Here is a 14,031-nt window from a genome sequence, read left to right on the forward strand (position 1 = left end):
TGATCACTACCTCCTAATGGCTCCCTTACTGCAACATCGCTTATCAAATCCTGTTCATTACATAACACTAAATCCAGAATGGTCTTGTCCCTGGTCAGCTCTCATACAAGCTGTTCCAAGAATGCATCCCGTAGGCACTCCACAAACTCCCTATCCTGTGGTCCAGCACTAACCTGATTCTCCCAGTTCACCTGCATGTTGAAATCCCCTATAACTACTGCGACATTATCTTTGCCACATGCCAATGTTAACTCCCTACACAACTTGCACCCAATATCCATGCTACTGTTTGGTGGCCTATAGACAACACCCATTTGGGTCTTTTTGCCCTTACTGTTCCTCAGCTCTATCCACATAGACTCTACTTCTCCTGACCCTATGTCCCCCCCTTGCAAAGGACTGAATCTCATTCCTCACCAACAGGGCCACCCCACCCCCTCTGCCCACATTTCTGTCCCTACGATAGCACGTATACCCTTGAACATTCATTTCCCAGGTCTGATCTCCCTGCAGCCATGTCTCCGTTATCCCAACAACATCATAGTTACCCATTTGCACCTGGGCTTCAAGCTCATCTACCTGGGCAAAAAAAGCGGCAGTTGGAATGCAGTGCTGTGAAGTGCACGATAATGCATTTTGGTAAAAGGGACAGTGCAGATTAACTAAATGAGGAGAAAATTCAAACATCAGAGATGCAAAGGGACTTAGGAGACTCAGGTTAATTCATAGGTTGAGTCTGTGACAAAGATGACAAATGGAATATTGGTATTTATTTCAAGAGGAAAAGAAAATAAAGCAAGGAGATAATGCTGAAGCTTTATAAGGCACTAATCAGGCCATACTTGGGAGTATCGTCAACAGGTTCTGGCCCCTTATCTCAGAAAGGATGCACTGTCATTGGAGAAAGTCCAGAGGATGATTCCAGGTCTGAAGGGGTTAACATATGAGGAGCATTCAGCAGCTTTGGGCCTGTACTCACTGAAATTAAGAAGAATGAGTGGGGATCTCATCAAAACCTACCGAATGCTGAAAGGACTATATAAGGTGGAAGTGGGGAGGATGTTTCTTCTTGTGGGGGGGTATACAAAACTAGAAGGCTTTGCCTCAAAATTGAGGAACGACCTTTTAGAACAGAAGTAAGGAGGAATTTTCTGAGCCAAACAGTGGTGCATCTGTGGAATACTCTGCCAGACTACAGTTGAGGCCAAGCCCGTGGGTATATTCAAAGCGGAAGCTGATAGATTCCTGATTAGTTGGGGCATCAAGAGATATAGTGAGAGGGCAAGTGTATGGGGTTGAATGGAATCCAAGATCAGCCATATGAAATGGTGGAGTGGACTTGATGGGCCAAATGGCTTAATTCTGTTCCTATGTCTTATGATTTTAAGGCGAGGTGATTGATTTGATCGGAAAAAGAGATCCAGATTTAATGGTGGGAGTAGCAAGATTCACAGCATGTGTCTTTAAATATGACAAAACTGCATTTATGAAGGTATCTTTTTCAGAGTGTTTTGGTCATCCTAACAAAAACACTCACTAGTCTGTTTTGTTACCTGATTATTCACATCAATTGCATTGCTATTCTTAATATATTACCATTTTTAACCATATTAAAAGAGTTCTTGTTATTTGTGTTAAAGACTCCTGATCTAACCTGCCCAACTGCAACAACATTCAATTCCTTTCTACCCAATATATTTATATGGCTTCACCTTAAATGCCTTTTCTTCTTGGGCATTTGCTTGGGATCAAGGAATATTTATGAAGTGACTGACAAAGCCAAACTGATGGAAAAAGCAAACTGATCTATCAATTAAGATGACTGGTGGGCTGGGCAGGTGGGTAGTTTAAGACTGCATACTCCTATATTTAAATAGAACCTCTGAGTACTCCTGATGCATGCTCACAAATTTCTCTACAGCATCCGAAAAGCTAATTTGCCATGAATGATAATTGGCCAGGTATTCCCAAGAATCAATGGGATCAACATCGAAATTTGTAAATATATGTTGGAATTCATCATACCTTTTACAAAAGTGACAATTTTTTCAAGGCAAGAGACTGTTAAATATCTTTTGTGCATCATTTTGAATTTTTATTCTAAAGTTTCCTAACATCTTTGTGCTCTTCAAAATGGGAGATGTTAAGGAGAGAATTATACATTCCAGTTATTAAACAAGCTGCACTGTTAACCAAGTTAATTTAGCACAATTAATGCTAGAAACAGTGTCTTTTACTCTGAGGGCAGTTTTTCTGTTTTCCCACATCATTCATCCCATGGCCTCCATACAATGTTTTCATTTTACTTTACAGTACTTAGTCATCAGTCAGAAGTAATAATCTACAAGAGACTGGGTTGAACTAGAAAAGAGAGACCGTTAAGGAAGGACCTAAACTTGATTATAATTTTTTAGGTTACAAATAGTTGTAAATTGCTTGACTATCATGTCCTAATTAGCAAAGTAATTTATAATTGTTAGTTCCCTAAAAAATTAAGGCCCTGCACAGTGAAATGAGTCACTGCCTTCAATGACAAAAAGAATTGAGGTAATGTAAAATTGCTATTTTGACAGGTGAACATATTTAAACCACTACTTCAATGAACTGAAACAAAAACAAAAGGATTTTGAAATCTGTAAAAACTTCTGTTCATATCATTGACACAACTACATATTATTGAGATGTTTAGTTAAGAGCAAATTTTGAAAATAATCAGATATCTCCCAGATAACCCAAGTACATGTTCAAAATCTGAGAAAACTTTATCACTAAGACATTCCTAATTTTGGGCTTTATTTTTAAACAAATGCAAATCAAAGAAAATTTATAACTCTGGAGGCTATTCATTATCACATCACGTCTGTGCATGTTGAAAATCTAACAAAGTATTAACCTACCTAGTTCTGTAGGTACCATGAGATTATCCAATATTTCATAGAAAGGCAATTTTGTTAATCTCACTTTAGACTTTGTATCATCCTTTCCTGCGAGACAAATTGGAACTGATGTTCTTGCATTCAAAGCTGCTTCTGAAGAATGCAAAGGAAAGGTTGGCGCAGACAGAAGCGGTTGACTCTGTGCATTTGTTGAAGCTAAACTGTTCCTCTGAGCATGCAAGTCTTGAATCTTCTTTAGAATCTCTGACGAACAGTTGGTCCTTACCAGGTGTAAGGCTCGTGACACCAATTCATGTTTCAGTCCGCTTTTGTTACGTCCTGCAAATCTTAAAAGTGCTTGAAGCTCAGATATCCTAAAGCCCAGGATCATGTTCTTTTTTTGTGGGGTGGGGGGGAGGAAGAATAAACAAGATTATTAATATAGTTCTGGTGATGAGCACATTGAAATTACAAAGTAGAATACACACACATGAAATGATAAAATGAAGCCATGATTTCAAAAAAATTGAAGAGTTAAATAATTTTTTAAAAATCATCCACCAAATATCTAAGAATTTGGAATAAGGGAAAAACTAACAAGACATGATTTTGGAGCAGTTTATCTTTAATTAATTACTCTATCTAATTTTATGTACCTTAATTAAGTTGCTTCTCAATCTTTCCTAAGGAAAAAGAAAATCCTAGCTTATCCAATGCTACCACAAATTTTTCTACTGATATCTCATAAATCTCATTTTCATCTTGTCTAGTCCTGTAATGTAGTGACCAGAATGTTATGCTAGACTCAAACTGTGGCCTGGCTGATGTTGTATAGTGCTCTAGCATAATTCCTTCCATATATTCATATACAAAATCCAGATTGTTCAGAATTACAAAATTATGTCATCTTTTCCATTGTATTTAGTCTACTGAAAGAAAGCATACCATTTAAATCATCTCACTGCTTCTTTAAGGATGTGACATACAATCGTTTCCAATGGTTCAATGTACACATTGCTTCATGCATAAATTGTTAAAAATATATAAAACTATCTTCAGGGTATATTTATAAACTACATATGTATGTAAATGAATTTTGTGTTTAGACTTGGGTCCCAACCTCACGCTATCTCATTATAAGTTGCAAATATTTCAAAATCTGAAACACTTCCAGCCCCCAAGCATTTCAGATAAGGGATGCTCAACTTAATCTACAAAAAAAAACCAAGATACAAATACTGAATACTATGGAACTCCAAAGGGAGCAACTTTCTAGTCACAAAACACTCAGCAAATATTACAGCTTGCTTCTTGCAACTGAACCGATTTTGGATGCAATTTACCACATGCCCTAAACCTAACTTTTGGATTCCTTACTGAAGTGCATGATCTAGCTCTTTATCACAATAAAAACAATTTCCCCTGTTTTTGATTATTCATTCACCCTATATACGTCCTCCTGCACAGCTCAACCATCCTCATTACAATATGTCCTCTCACCTAATTTAGTGTCACCAGAAAACTTCGCACTCTGCCCTCTTCTCCAGGGTCATTAATATAAGCAGTAAATAATTAAGGGCTAAGAAATGATTCTTGGCTATCACAGTTATATGATTGATACTAGAAATTCAAAATTATCAGCAAGAGACAACAGAAATCCCAACTCCCAAACTCTCATTCATTATTCAAGGTTCAGGTTCCCACACTCACTTTAAACTTACTTGATGCATTGGGAAATCGTTTAATATTAATAATATTTTCAGTTAATATTAATAACAGTTTAGTAATAAACTGAAGTTAAAAAGGTGTTGTGTGCAATAATACCATCTGCATTATAAGTTATGGTTTATGAATGGAGATTAGAGAAACAAAAATGTAAATCGGCAGCGTCTCGGGGATTGCCGGATTATCGGAGTTTCTTGCAACAGCTTAAGGGAGAACCTGACTGAAATGGCACATCCCTCAGGACGAAGCCCTTCTCTTTCCTTGGACTCCCCGCCCAACAAACAAGCGAAAGCATTTGGCGGGAAACTTAGACATATTTAAAAATCCCGAACTGAGCATGCTCAAAAACGGGAGTGGGGGTCGCTCACTCCTGAAGCACCTTAAGAAAAAATATTTTTAAAAAATGAAAAGCGGAACTCATCCAAACCCTAGCACCGTCCCGTTGCAACCGCTGGCTCTGTACCGACGCCGACAGCCCCGCGAAAAGGCCAAGCCGTTACCTTCGCCGCGCTTTGTTCCGCCATGTTTTGCCCCGTCTCTTCCCCGAGCCCGGCCCACACTCCTCAGTGAGCGGCGCGCAGAATCACTCCGCCCTGACCGGCGAACCAATCAGGCGGAGGCGAGCGGGGCGCGCTGGCGGGCGTTAAAGAAGAACCGCCGGCCCGGGGAACCCATCCGCATACATCTTCATTTAATCTTTTTTTCTGCCTTGTTTAAAACGAATCTGTGAGGTAGCGGGTTGACTGACAGTTCAGGGGCATTCAGTTAAGATTGCCTCCTTTCCGCAGCAGGTCAACCAAGAGTAAAATACGTTCGATGCTGGAAATCTGCAGTAGTGCACGGAAAATGCTGATGCCTCCAGACGCTGAATGCCCACAAAGAAAATGAGTCTCAGGGTAGTATATCGTGACATATATGTACTTGACATAAATTGAGTTTGAAAAGGCATCTGACGGGTAGGGTGGGTGGAGAGAGAAGCCTGGCCTAATGTGCTTCCCGCACGTTTAATTTTGTTTTAAACTTCAGATTTCCATCATCTGCATTGCTGTCATTTTCCCTTTTTTGAAGGTAAAATGGATCCAGTTCTCTTTTCAAAACTTATATTCTCCACTCCACTATCACATAGAGTGCATCATTTTAGGCAAAAAGTTAAGGAAAATTGGACCAAAACTGCTTTTGGCACCATTATTTTCCTGCTTTCTCTTTTTTTCCCCAGCATTTTGCAGGGACCATTCCCTGGTCCATTTTTTTCTCTTCTCCTTAAAATGGCACTTCACCATTTAACTGCAGGTGATTCAAGATTTGCTTTTCCAGGAACCCAGTCTGTCCAGGTGAAGTAGATGATTCACTTGATTCAGTCTGCATTTGATGTTCACATTGTGGTTTCCTATACATTGGATAAACCAAATTTGGTGAATACTTTGTGGAACACCCTTGTTCAGACTACAGGGTGATTCTGAGCTTGTGTTGTTTATCACTTTAATTCTCCATTTTGGTCCCACTGTGGTCTGAGAATGTCCAAATCAGGCTCAACACATGTGACATTCATGTGACGCAGGTCTGTACAAGAAAACCAGGTATGGCTTGCAGAGGGCTACTTCAAGAGTTTAGGAGCACTATTCTGGGTTGGAGGCAACATCAACTCTGTTGTCAGCTCTGGCAGGGTTTGCAGTCTATTACCTCCTACAAAGCAAAACAACATCATGAATGGCAGTGATGCTTCAAGAGCTCACTAACTTTTATGCTTGCTTTGAAAGGGAGAATAAAACTATAGCTATGAAGAATCTGCAGCACCCAGTGACTTGTGACCTCTGTCTCAGAGCTCGATGTCAGGCTGATATAAAAATGGTTGGGAACCCTTGTCTAGACTCTTACACTATTTCCAATAACCAGTCTTGCATCATTTCTTGTCCTGGAGATTGCATTTCATTCCTAAATAAACTTCCCACAGACAGGTTAATTTTGTTATTCATGTATTCATCACTGTCTTGCATACTTGGAACATAGTCAACAGTTTTAGGCCCCTTATCTAAGAAAGGAGATGCTGTTATTGGATAGGATTGGAGACAAAGATGCACAACACAATACATAGAACTCACCCACATGAAGTAAAAAAAAGGCTCCCAACCTTTTCTATGCCATGGGAACAATAACATAAAGCTAGTGGTCCTTGGATACCAGGTTGGGAACCCTGACAGTGGCAGGGAGTTCAGTAGTCTTACTGCCTGGGGGAAGAAGCTATTTTCCATCCTTACATTTGTCCAAATGCTACGGGACCGCCTGCCTGAGGGTAGTGGGTGAAAGAGATGGGAGGGATCATTGACAATGCTAAGGGCTTCTGATAAATATTTCTGATGGGTGGAAGTGAGACCCTAATGACCCCCTCAGCAGTCCTCACAATCCTCTAGGGACTTGCAGTTAGATGCCTTGCAATTCCCATAGAAGACAATAAAGCAGCTGGTCAGGGCACTCGATGGTGCTTCTGTGAAAAAATGATTGAAATGGTTTGGGGGGGGGGGGGTAAGAGAGCCTCAATCATTTCAATTTCCTCAGGAAGTGAAGACACTGTTGTGCTTTGTTGACAAAAGAGGTGTTGTTGTGGGACTAGGTAATATAATCTGCTACGTGCATTCCCAAAAAACCTGGTGCTCCTAATTCTCTCCATGGAGGAGCCGAGAATGTGCAGGGAGGAGCAGTCAGCCTAAAGTCCACGATAATTTTTTTGGTCTTGTCCAGATTGAGAGTCAAGTTATTATGTTCACACCATTCTACCAGCCACTCCACTTAGTGTCTGTATGCTGTCTCATTGTCATCGTTGATGAGGCCAGCCACTGTTGTGACAGTGAACTTGATTTGGTTTGAACCATAATTCCTTCCAGACTTGACAAGAAGCTCAGAGACTTTGGTTTTCACTCTGCCTTGTGCAGCTGGATCCTGGACTTCCTGTCTGATCACCGGTAGGTGGAAGGAGTGGGTTCCCTCACTTCTGCCCCTAAGCCCCCTCCTTCACTTTATGTATACCCATGACTGTGTCGCCACCCACAGCTTCAATTGGCTAATTAAATTTGCTGATACTATATTGATATCAAATAATAACGAGGCAGCCTACAAAGAAGAAATCATCACCCTGACACAGTGGTGTCAAGAAAACAACCTCTCCCTCAATGTCACAAAAACGAAGGAGCTGGTTGTGGACTACAGGAGGAATGGAGACAGGCTGACCCCAATTGACATCAAAGGATCTGGGGTTGAGAGGGTGAACAACTTTAAATCCCTCCGCATACACATTACCGAGAAACTCGTGGTCTGTACATACCAGCATGTGGTGAAAAAAATCACAATGCCTCTTTCACCTCAGGCAGCTGAAGAAGTTTGGCATGAGTCCCCAAATCCCAAGGACTTTCTAGAGGGGCACAATTGAGAGCATCCTGACTGGCAGCATCACTACCTGGTATGGGAACTGTACTTCCCTCAATTGCAGGACTCCGCAGAGAGTGGTGCAGACAGCCCAGCATATCTGTAGATGTGTACTTCCCACTATTCAAGACACCTAGAGACAGGTACTTAAAAAAGGCCCAAAGGATCATTGGGGACCCAAGTCAACCCAACCACAAACTGTTCCAGCTGCAACCATCTGGAAAACAGTACCACAGCATAAAAGCCAGGACCAACAGGCTCTGGGACAGCTTCTTCCACCAGGCCATCAGACTGATTAATTCATGCTGATACAATTGTATTTCTATGCTATATTGAATGTCCTGTTGTACATATTATTTATTACAACTTACTATAAATTGCACATTTAGATGGAGATGTAACGTAAAGATATTTACTCCTCGTGTACGTGAAGAATGTAAGAAATAAAGTCAATTCAGTTCAACCTAGCAGTGCAGAAATGCATCAGCAGCAGGCTGGGCATGCAACCCTGGGAAGCACCAACGCTCAGCATGATGGAGCAAGAGATGTTTCTGCCAACATGGACTGCCTATGGCCTTTCTGTGAAGTCCAGGATCCAGTTACATAGAGAGGTGTTGAGACCCAACGAGGACCGTTGGCTTCTGAGGGATGATCTACTAAATGTTGAGCTGAAGTTTCCTAATCTGATGAAAAACGGATGTGGGAGCACGGAGGAACATCTGGGAAATCTCCAGGAAGGCCTTCTTTGTTGCTGCTGCTGCTGTGAGGTCTGGGTCTCTGCTGAGAAGAACAGGCCCCCGGTCCTCGGGGTCGCATTGGCGGGGCGTCTTAATACGCTTGGCAGAGGATGGTGCTCAGAGAAGCTGTGCCGGAGGGGATGGTCGGAGGCTCGGAGATTCGACGGACTTGGAGTCCGCTGCGGTCGGGGCGCTTTCACTGTGTGCTGTGTCTGCGAGGCTGGGTTCGACGGAGCTTTCATTGTGTGTTGCGTCTGCGAGGCTGAGTCCAGTGCCGTGGAAGTCCATAGTGGGGTTATTCCCTTCTGCCACCTGCGTGGGATGACGAGTCTATCGGGACCCTGAGGACTTATGGAAACTGTGATGGTTTCTTTCGAACTTATAGTCTTTTAATATCTTTGGACTATTTTTACTGTGCCCATGGTCTGTTTTTTTATCAATTATGCTATTGTTTGCACTGTTGTAACTATGTGGTTTTGTGCAGGTCTTGTAGCTATAGTTTTTGGGCTTATTTTGTCTAATGGATTTGGAGCTCCTTTCCGGGGAAGGAGCTAAGATGGTAGCGTGATATTAATACACAGCAGCCTCTCCAGACTCTGGACTGGGGATTGCCAAACATTATGTGGATTTTCTGGTGTAGTCTGTTTTGTCATGTACTTTTGTGATACCATTCTGGAGGAACGTTGTCTCATTTTTTAACTGCATTGCATTTGTGGTTTCTAAATGACAATAAACTGAATCTGAAGTCAATAAAAAGCATCCTGGCCCATGAGGCATTATGCTTCGGCTGGGACAAGACAGAACTGAGTGTAGAGGCTATGGTGTCAACAGTGGACTGATTTGAGCAATAACCGAATGGGAAAGGATCCAATGTGGCAGGAAGTTTTGATGTGATCAATAACCAGATGCTCAAAGAACTTCATTATTGAGATCAGTGCCACTGGATGGTACTCATTGAGGCAGGTCACTGTCATTCCTCTTGGGCACAGGGATGATGCTGACCTGAGGGGATAGTGGACTGTTCCAGACAGATGGTGAAGATGTCTGTTAGAACCTCAGCACCCGACCAGCGAATTTATCAGGCCCTGCAGCTTTACCTGTGTTGACCCTGGCTAGGCTCTTCCTCACATCACCACACAGAGTGCCTGCTCCTTCAGGGGAAGGGGGGCTTTCCTCACCGGCACATCGTTCCGTGCATCAAACTGAGTGTAAAAGACATTCAGTCTATCAGGAACAGAAACATCACTGTCGTTGATGCGCAGGGTGGATTCGTAGGCCACTATGGTCTGAATACCCTGCCAAATGCACCTCATGTCTCTGGCTGTATGAAATGGCTGAATATTCTCCGTGAATAATACTGTTTTTCCTTCCTGATGGCACGGGAAAGCATAGCTCTTGCTTACCTGAGAGCTGTCTTATCCTCCAATCTGAAGGCAGCATCCCGATCTCTCAGCCATGCTTGGACCTCCGCTGTCAGCCATGGCTTCTGATTTGTCCTCACGTAGATGTGTTTAATAATGGTGACATCCTCAATGAATGTACCTAGTCACAGATCTTGCATATTCATTGATATTAGTGTGACAGTCGTAGGTAGCTGTCTCCCTGAAGATGTTACAGTCCATGTTTTCAAAACAGTCCTGTAATGCTGAGGTTGCTCCTGGCCAGGCCTAATCTTCCTTTGAAATGGTTTGACAGTTTAATCAGTGGTCCCTAAACTGGAATTAGCATAATAGATAAGTGGTCAGGTAACAGGTAGGATGGGGTGCAGCTTTGTATTGCCTAGGGATGTTGGCATAAACCAGGTCTAATGTGTTCTCACCTCTGGGAGCAATGTCAACATGCTGATAGGATTTAGGTAAGACGGTTTTTAAGTTAGCATGGTTGAAATTGCCAGCAACAATAAAGAAACCATTGTTTGTAAGTCACTGATGGTGCCATAGAAATCACGCTTTACTTCACCAGCATTCATTCACCAGGGTGCAGGGGGGTGGGAGTGTATACAGCCACAATCACAATAGCAGTGAGCTTCCTCAGTAATCAGAAGGGCCTGCACTTCACTATTAAGAACTTTACATAGGCGAACAGTGGGTTATCAATACTGAAGCATTCACAAACCAGTTCTTATTAACACAGACACATATACCTCCACCGCAGGTCTTATCAGAGGTTGTGGGAATTCTGTTGGCTCCAAAAGAGACAAAGCCTTCTCGCTGGATGGCTGCTCCAGCCAAGTTTCCATCAGAATGAATACACAGGTGTCATTCATCTCACGCTGATCCCATCTCAGACACAGGTAATCTTGTTTATTTTGTAGCAATCATATGTTTGAAAGCAGAATCGATGGGAGAGCTGCTCTGAATGGTTTCACCTTTAGTCTAGCACGAATACCAGCGTGCTTTCCTCTCTTTTGTTCCCTTGTGCATTGCTTCTGACAGCATATCCCTGAGTGGCTGTAGCAGGTGACAACATGGTGCACAATAAGCTCTGCTGCTGAGCCTATTTGCTTCCCACTCACTCACTAGTGAGGTAGACTTGCAGTACTTAATATCCAGCAAAGTTTTGTGATCATAAGAAAGATGTAAAGGATAAACAATTACACCATTTGTTGGAGCTGAAATAGTCACTGCAACTGGACACACTGCCATCTTGATTGAATCAACTTCAGTTTGTTTCAGAAACATTTTTACAACCTGTAATGTTAATTCAGTTTTTCTTATCCTACAGAGGTTGCCTGATCTATGGTCTGTTTCCAGCTTTCTGTTTTATTTCAAATTCCTGGCACCTGGATTGTTCTGCATCTCAGCTCCAGCATGGTTTCTTTTTTTTCCCTGTTTTCATCCATCTTCTGCATATTCTTTACACAGATCAGTGTGATTAATAACCTTTATCCAGTATCACCAATTTGTCTCTTTTCATCTCCTGCCTCTTACTGACATAACTCTGCCATGGATGATCTGAAGCCTGGCTGCGAAAGGAGGAAGGTTGAGCATGGGGCTAGGAACCCCATCCTGTTAAAAACCCAGCGCTACAGAAATGCCAAATGAAGCTCCAAAGCCCTCGTCCCTGGGAGATGAAGGATACACCAAGAAGATAAGCTAAACCTGAAGACAACATGAAGGAGTGGCCCAGGACAGAGGGCTCTGGTGAGCTAATGCCAGTTTAAGTATCACTGACATTCTTTACTCTATTTGCAGGTCTCTCTTTGCAAATTGAATAGGTTAGACCTCTAGCTTTTCTCAAATCTGATATAAACCTATTATATAATATAATCTTCCTACGGAAGCTACCTAAGTAGCCTACTAGCTTCTTCTGTTTTGTTTCCTAGTTCTAAAATCTGTAGTTCATTATTCTTAAATTTTATTTTTCTGTTATATGTGGGAATTCTTTCATGACATATATCTCATCCTCTCACTCAAGAGAGCAGACTCCTCTCCAGCCTATGTCTCTTTTATGTAGCCATACTGATTCTGTTTCTGTTTTGCTTCCATGGAAAAAGTGTCTTTTAAGACTGGTAAACACAAGACATTCTGCAGATGCTGGACATCCAGAACAACACACCCAAAATGCTGGAAGAACTCAGCAGGTGAGGCAGGAGTCTTAATGATGGGTCTTGGCCTGAATTTTTGACTGCCTGACCTGATGAGTTCCTCTAGCATCTTGTGTGTTTTATTTGAAGTTTCTTTGCTGTGCAGAAAAACTGAAGACAGCAGTAATAAATCTGAATGATCCCATGGAGACTTATACTCATAACAATTTAATGTACCTTTGACTGAAAATCATACCAATCCATTGCATGCTAGCCTCCAACTGATTTTACAAAGCAACACATACTAAATGTTGGAGGAATGCAGCATATCAGGCAGCACCTAAGGAAAGGAATAAACTGTCAACGTTGCAGACCGAGACCCTTCATCAGGACTTAGTGCTAAACCCGATGCTACTGCTACACACAATGTTTTAGTCTGTCAAAGGAGAAATCTAGGTGCCAGGGAAGGAACTTCCAATAGAAATAATAATAAATTGTATAATTTTAAAATAGAGCTTGAAATAATTCAGATGCCTTAATGCAATTAGCCCGAGACTACGATGCAGATTTCACCTATAGATTTCATTCAACATAGAACAGTACAGTGCAGGAACAGACTCTTCATGTCACCATTCCTGAGCTGACCATGATGCCAATCTAAACTAATCACAGCTGTATGCACATGGTCTATAACCAACCCCTCCCCAATTTCCTTCCCGTTCATGTTCCTTCTACAACTGGACACAATACTCCAAATATTGACCAAAGTTTTATACAGCTTCAACATGACTTCCCTACTTTTTATATTCAACAACTTGACTCTTTTCCATAGATGCTGCCTGGCCTGCTGAGTTCCTCCAGCATTCTGTGTGTTTTGTTTGGATTTCCAGCATCTGCAGATTTTCTCTCAATTCTGATTGGACCTTCTTTACCGGAGTCTTTTCATTCTGGCACTTTCAGGCAACAACGGACTTGCATGTATTCTTAATTACTTGAGTGCAGCATCAGGAATTAACTGGCAGAAAATAAAAATTAGTGTAGAATGTATAACTTTGGAATGAGGATTCAATTCATTTGTTAATCTGATTTCATTAACTCAGCATTTGACCACACTACATCTTAAATCCTAATTTAATCTTGACTGTTCAGGAGGTTGTTTATATTGTTTTTTTTTCTGTATTCATTCCAGTATATAATTCTATGATGCATTTAAATGAAAATTTCCAATATAAATTTGCCATGCTATATTTAACCTTCCTATCATTGTATCATTATAAAGCAAATATATTACATCAATCCCACCATCCTTTCTTGCCTGAACATAGAACATTATAACACAGCTCAAGCCCTTTGGCTCACAACATTGTTCCATTGTGCCGATCTTTTAACCTACTCTAAGGACAATCTAAGCCTTTCCTCCTACATAGCCCTCAAGTTTTCTATCATCCTTCTGCCTATCTCAGGGTTTCTTAAATGTTGATAATGTATCTGCCTATGTCACCACCCCTGGCAGGGCATTCCATGGACCCACCACTCAGTATAAAAAAATGTTAACTCTTTGTCACTCCACCGTACTTTCCTCCAATCACTTTAAAATTATGCTGCCTCATATTAGCCATTTTCACCATTGGAAACACTCTGGTTATCCATTTGATCTATGCCTATCATCTTGTACACCTCAATGAAGTCACCTCTCAACTTCCTTTGCTCGAAAGAGAAAAGCCATAGCTTGCTCAACCTATCCTCATGA

The 14,031-nt window shown here is 41.5% G+C and overlaps 1 protein-coding gene across 2 annotated transcripts in view; it reads right to left on the bottom strand.

Annotated features, from left to right (window-relative positions):
- Nucleotides 1-14,031, bottom strand: part of LOC132406268 (E3 SUMO-protein ligase PIAS4-like) — a 143,521-nt gene that overhangs the window by 78,323 nt on the left and 51,167 nt on the right. For both annotated transcript variants that reach the window (XR_009516120.1, XM_059991673.1), the window contains exon 3: nt 2,898-3,270. Coding sequence is in view for 1 of the 2 variants with exons in the window: in XM_059991673.1 (XP_059847656.1) it covers nt 2,898-3,270 (373 nt within the window). In the remaining variant the exon portion in view is untranslated. The remainder of the gene's footprint in view (nt 1-2,897; nt 3,271-14,031) is intronic.

This window comes from Hypanus sabinus, chromosome 16 (genome assembly GCF_030144855.1).
Source record: "Hypanus sabinus isolate sHypSab1 chromosome 16, sHypSab1.hap1, whole genome shotgun sequence".
In the NCBI taxonomy this organism is placed as follows: domain Eukaryota; kingdom Metazoa; phylum Chordata; class Chondrichthyes; order Myliobatiformes; family Dasyatidae; genus Hypanus; species Hypanus sabinus.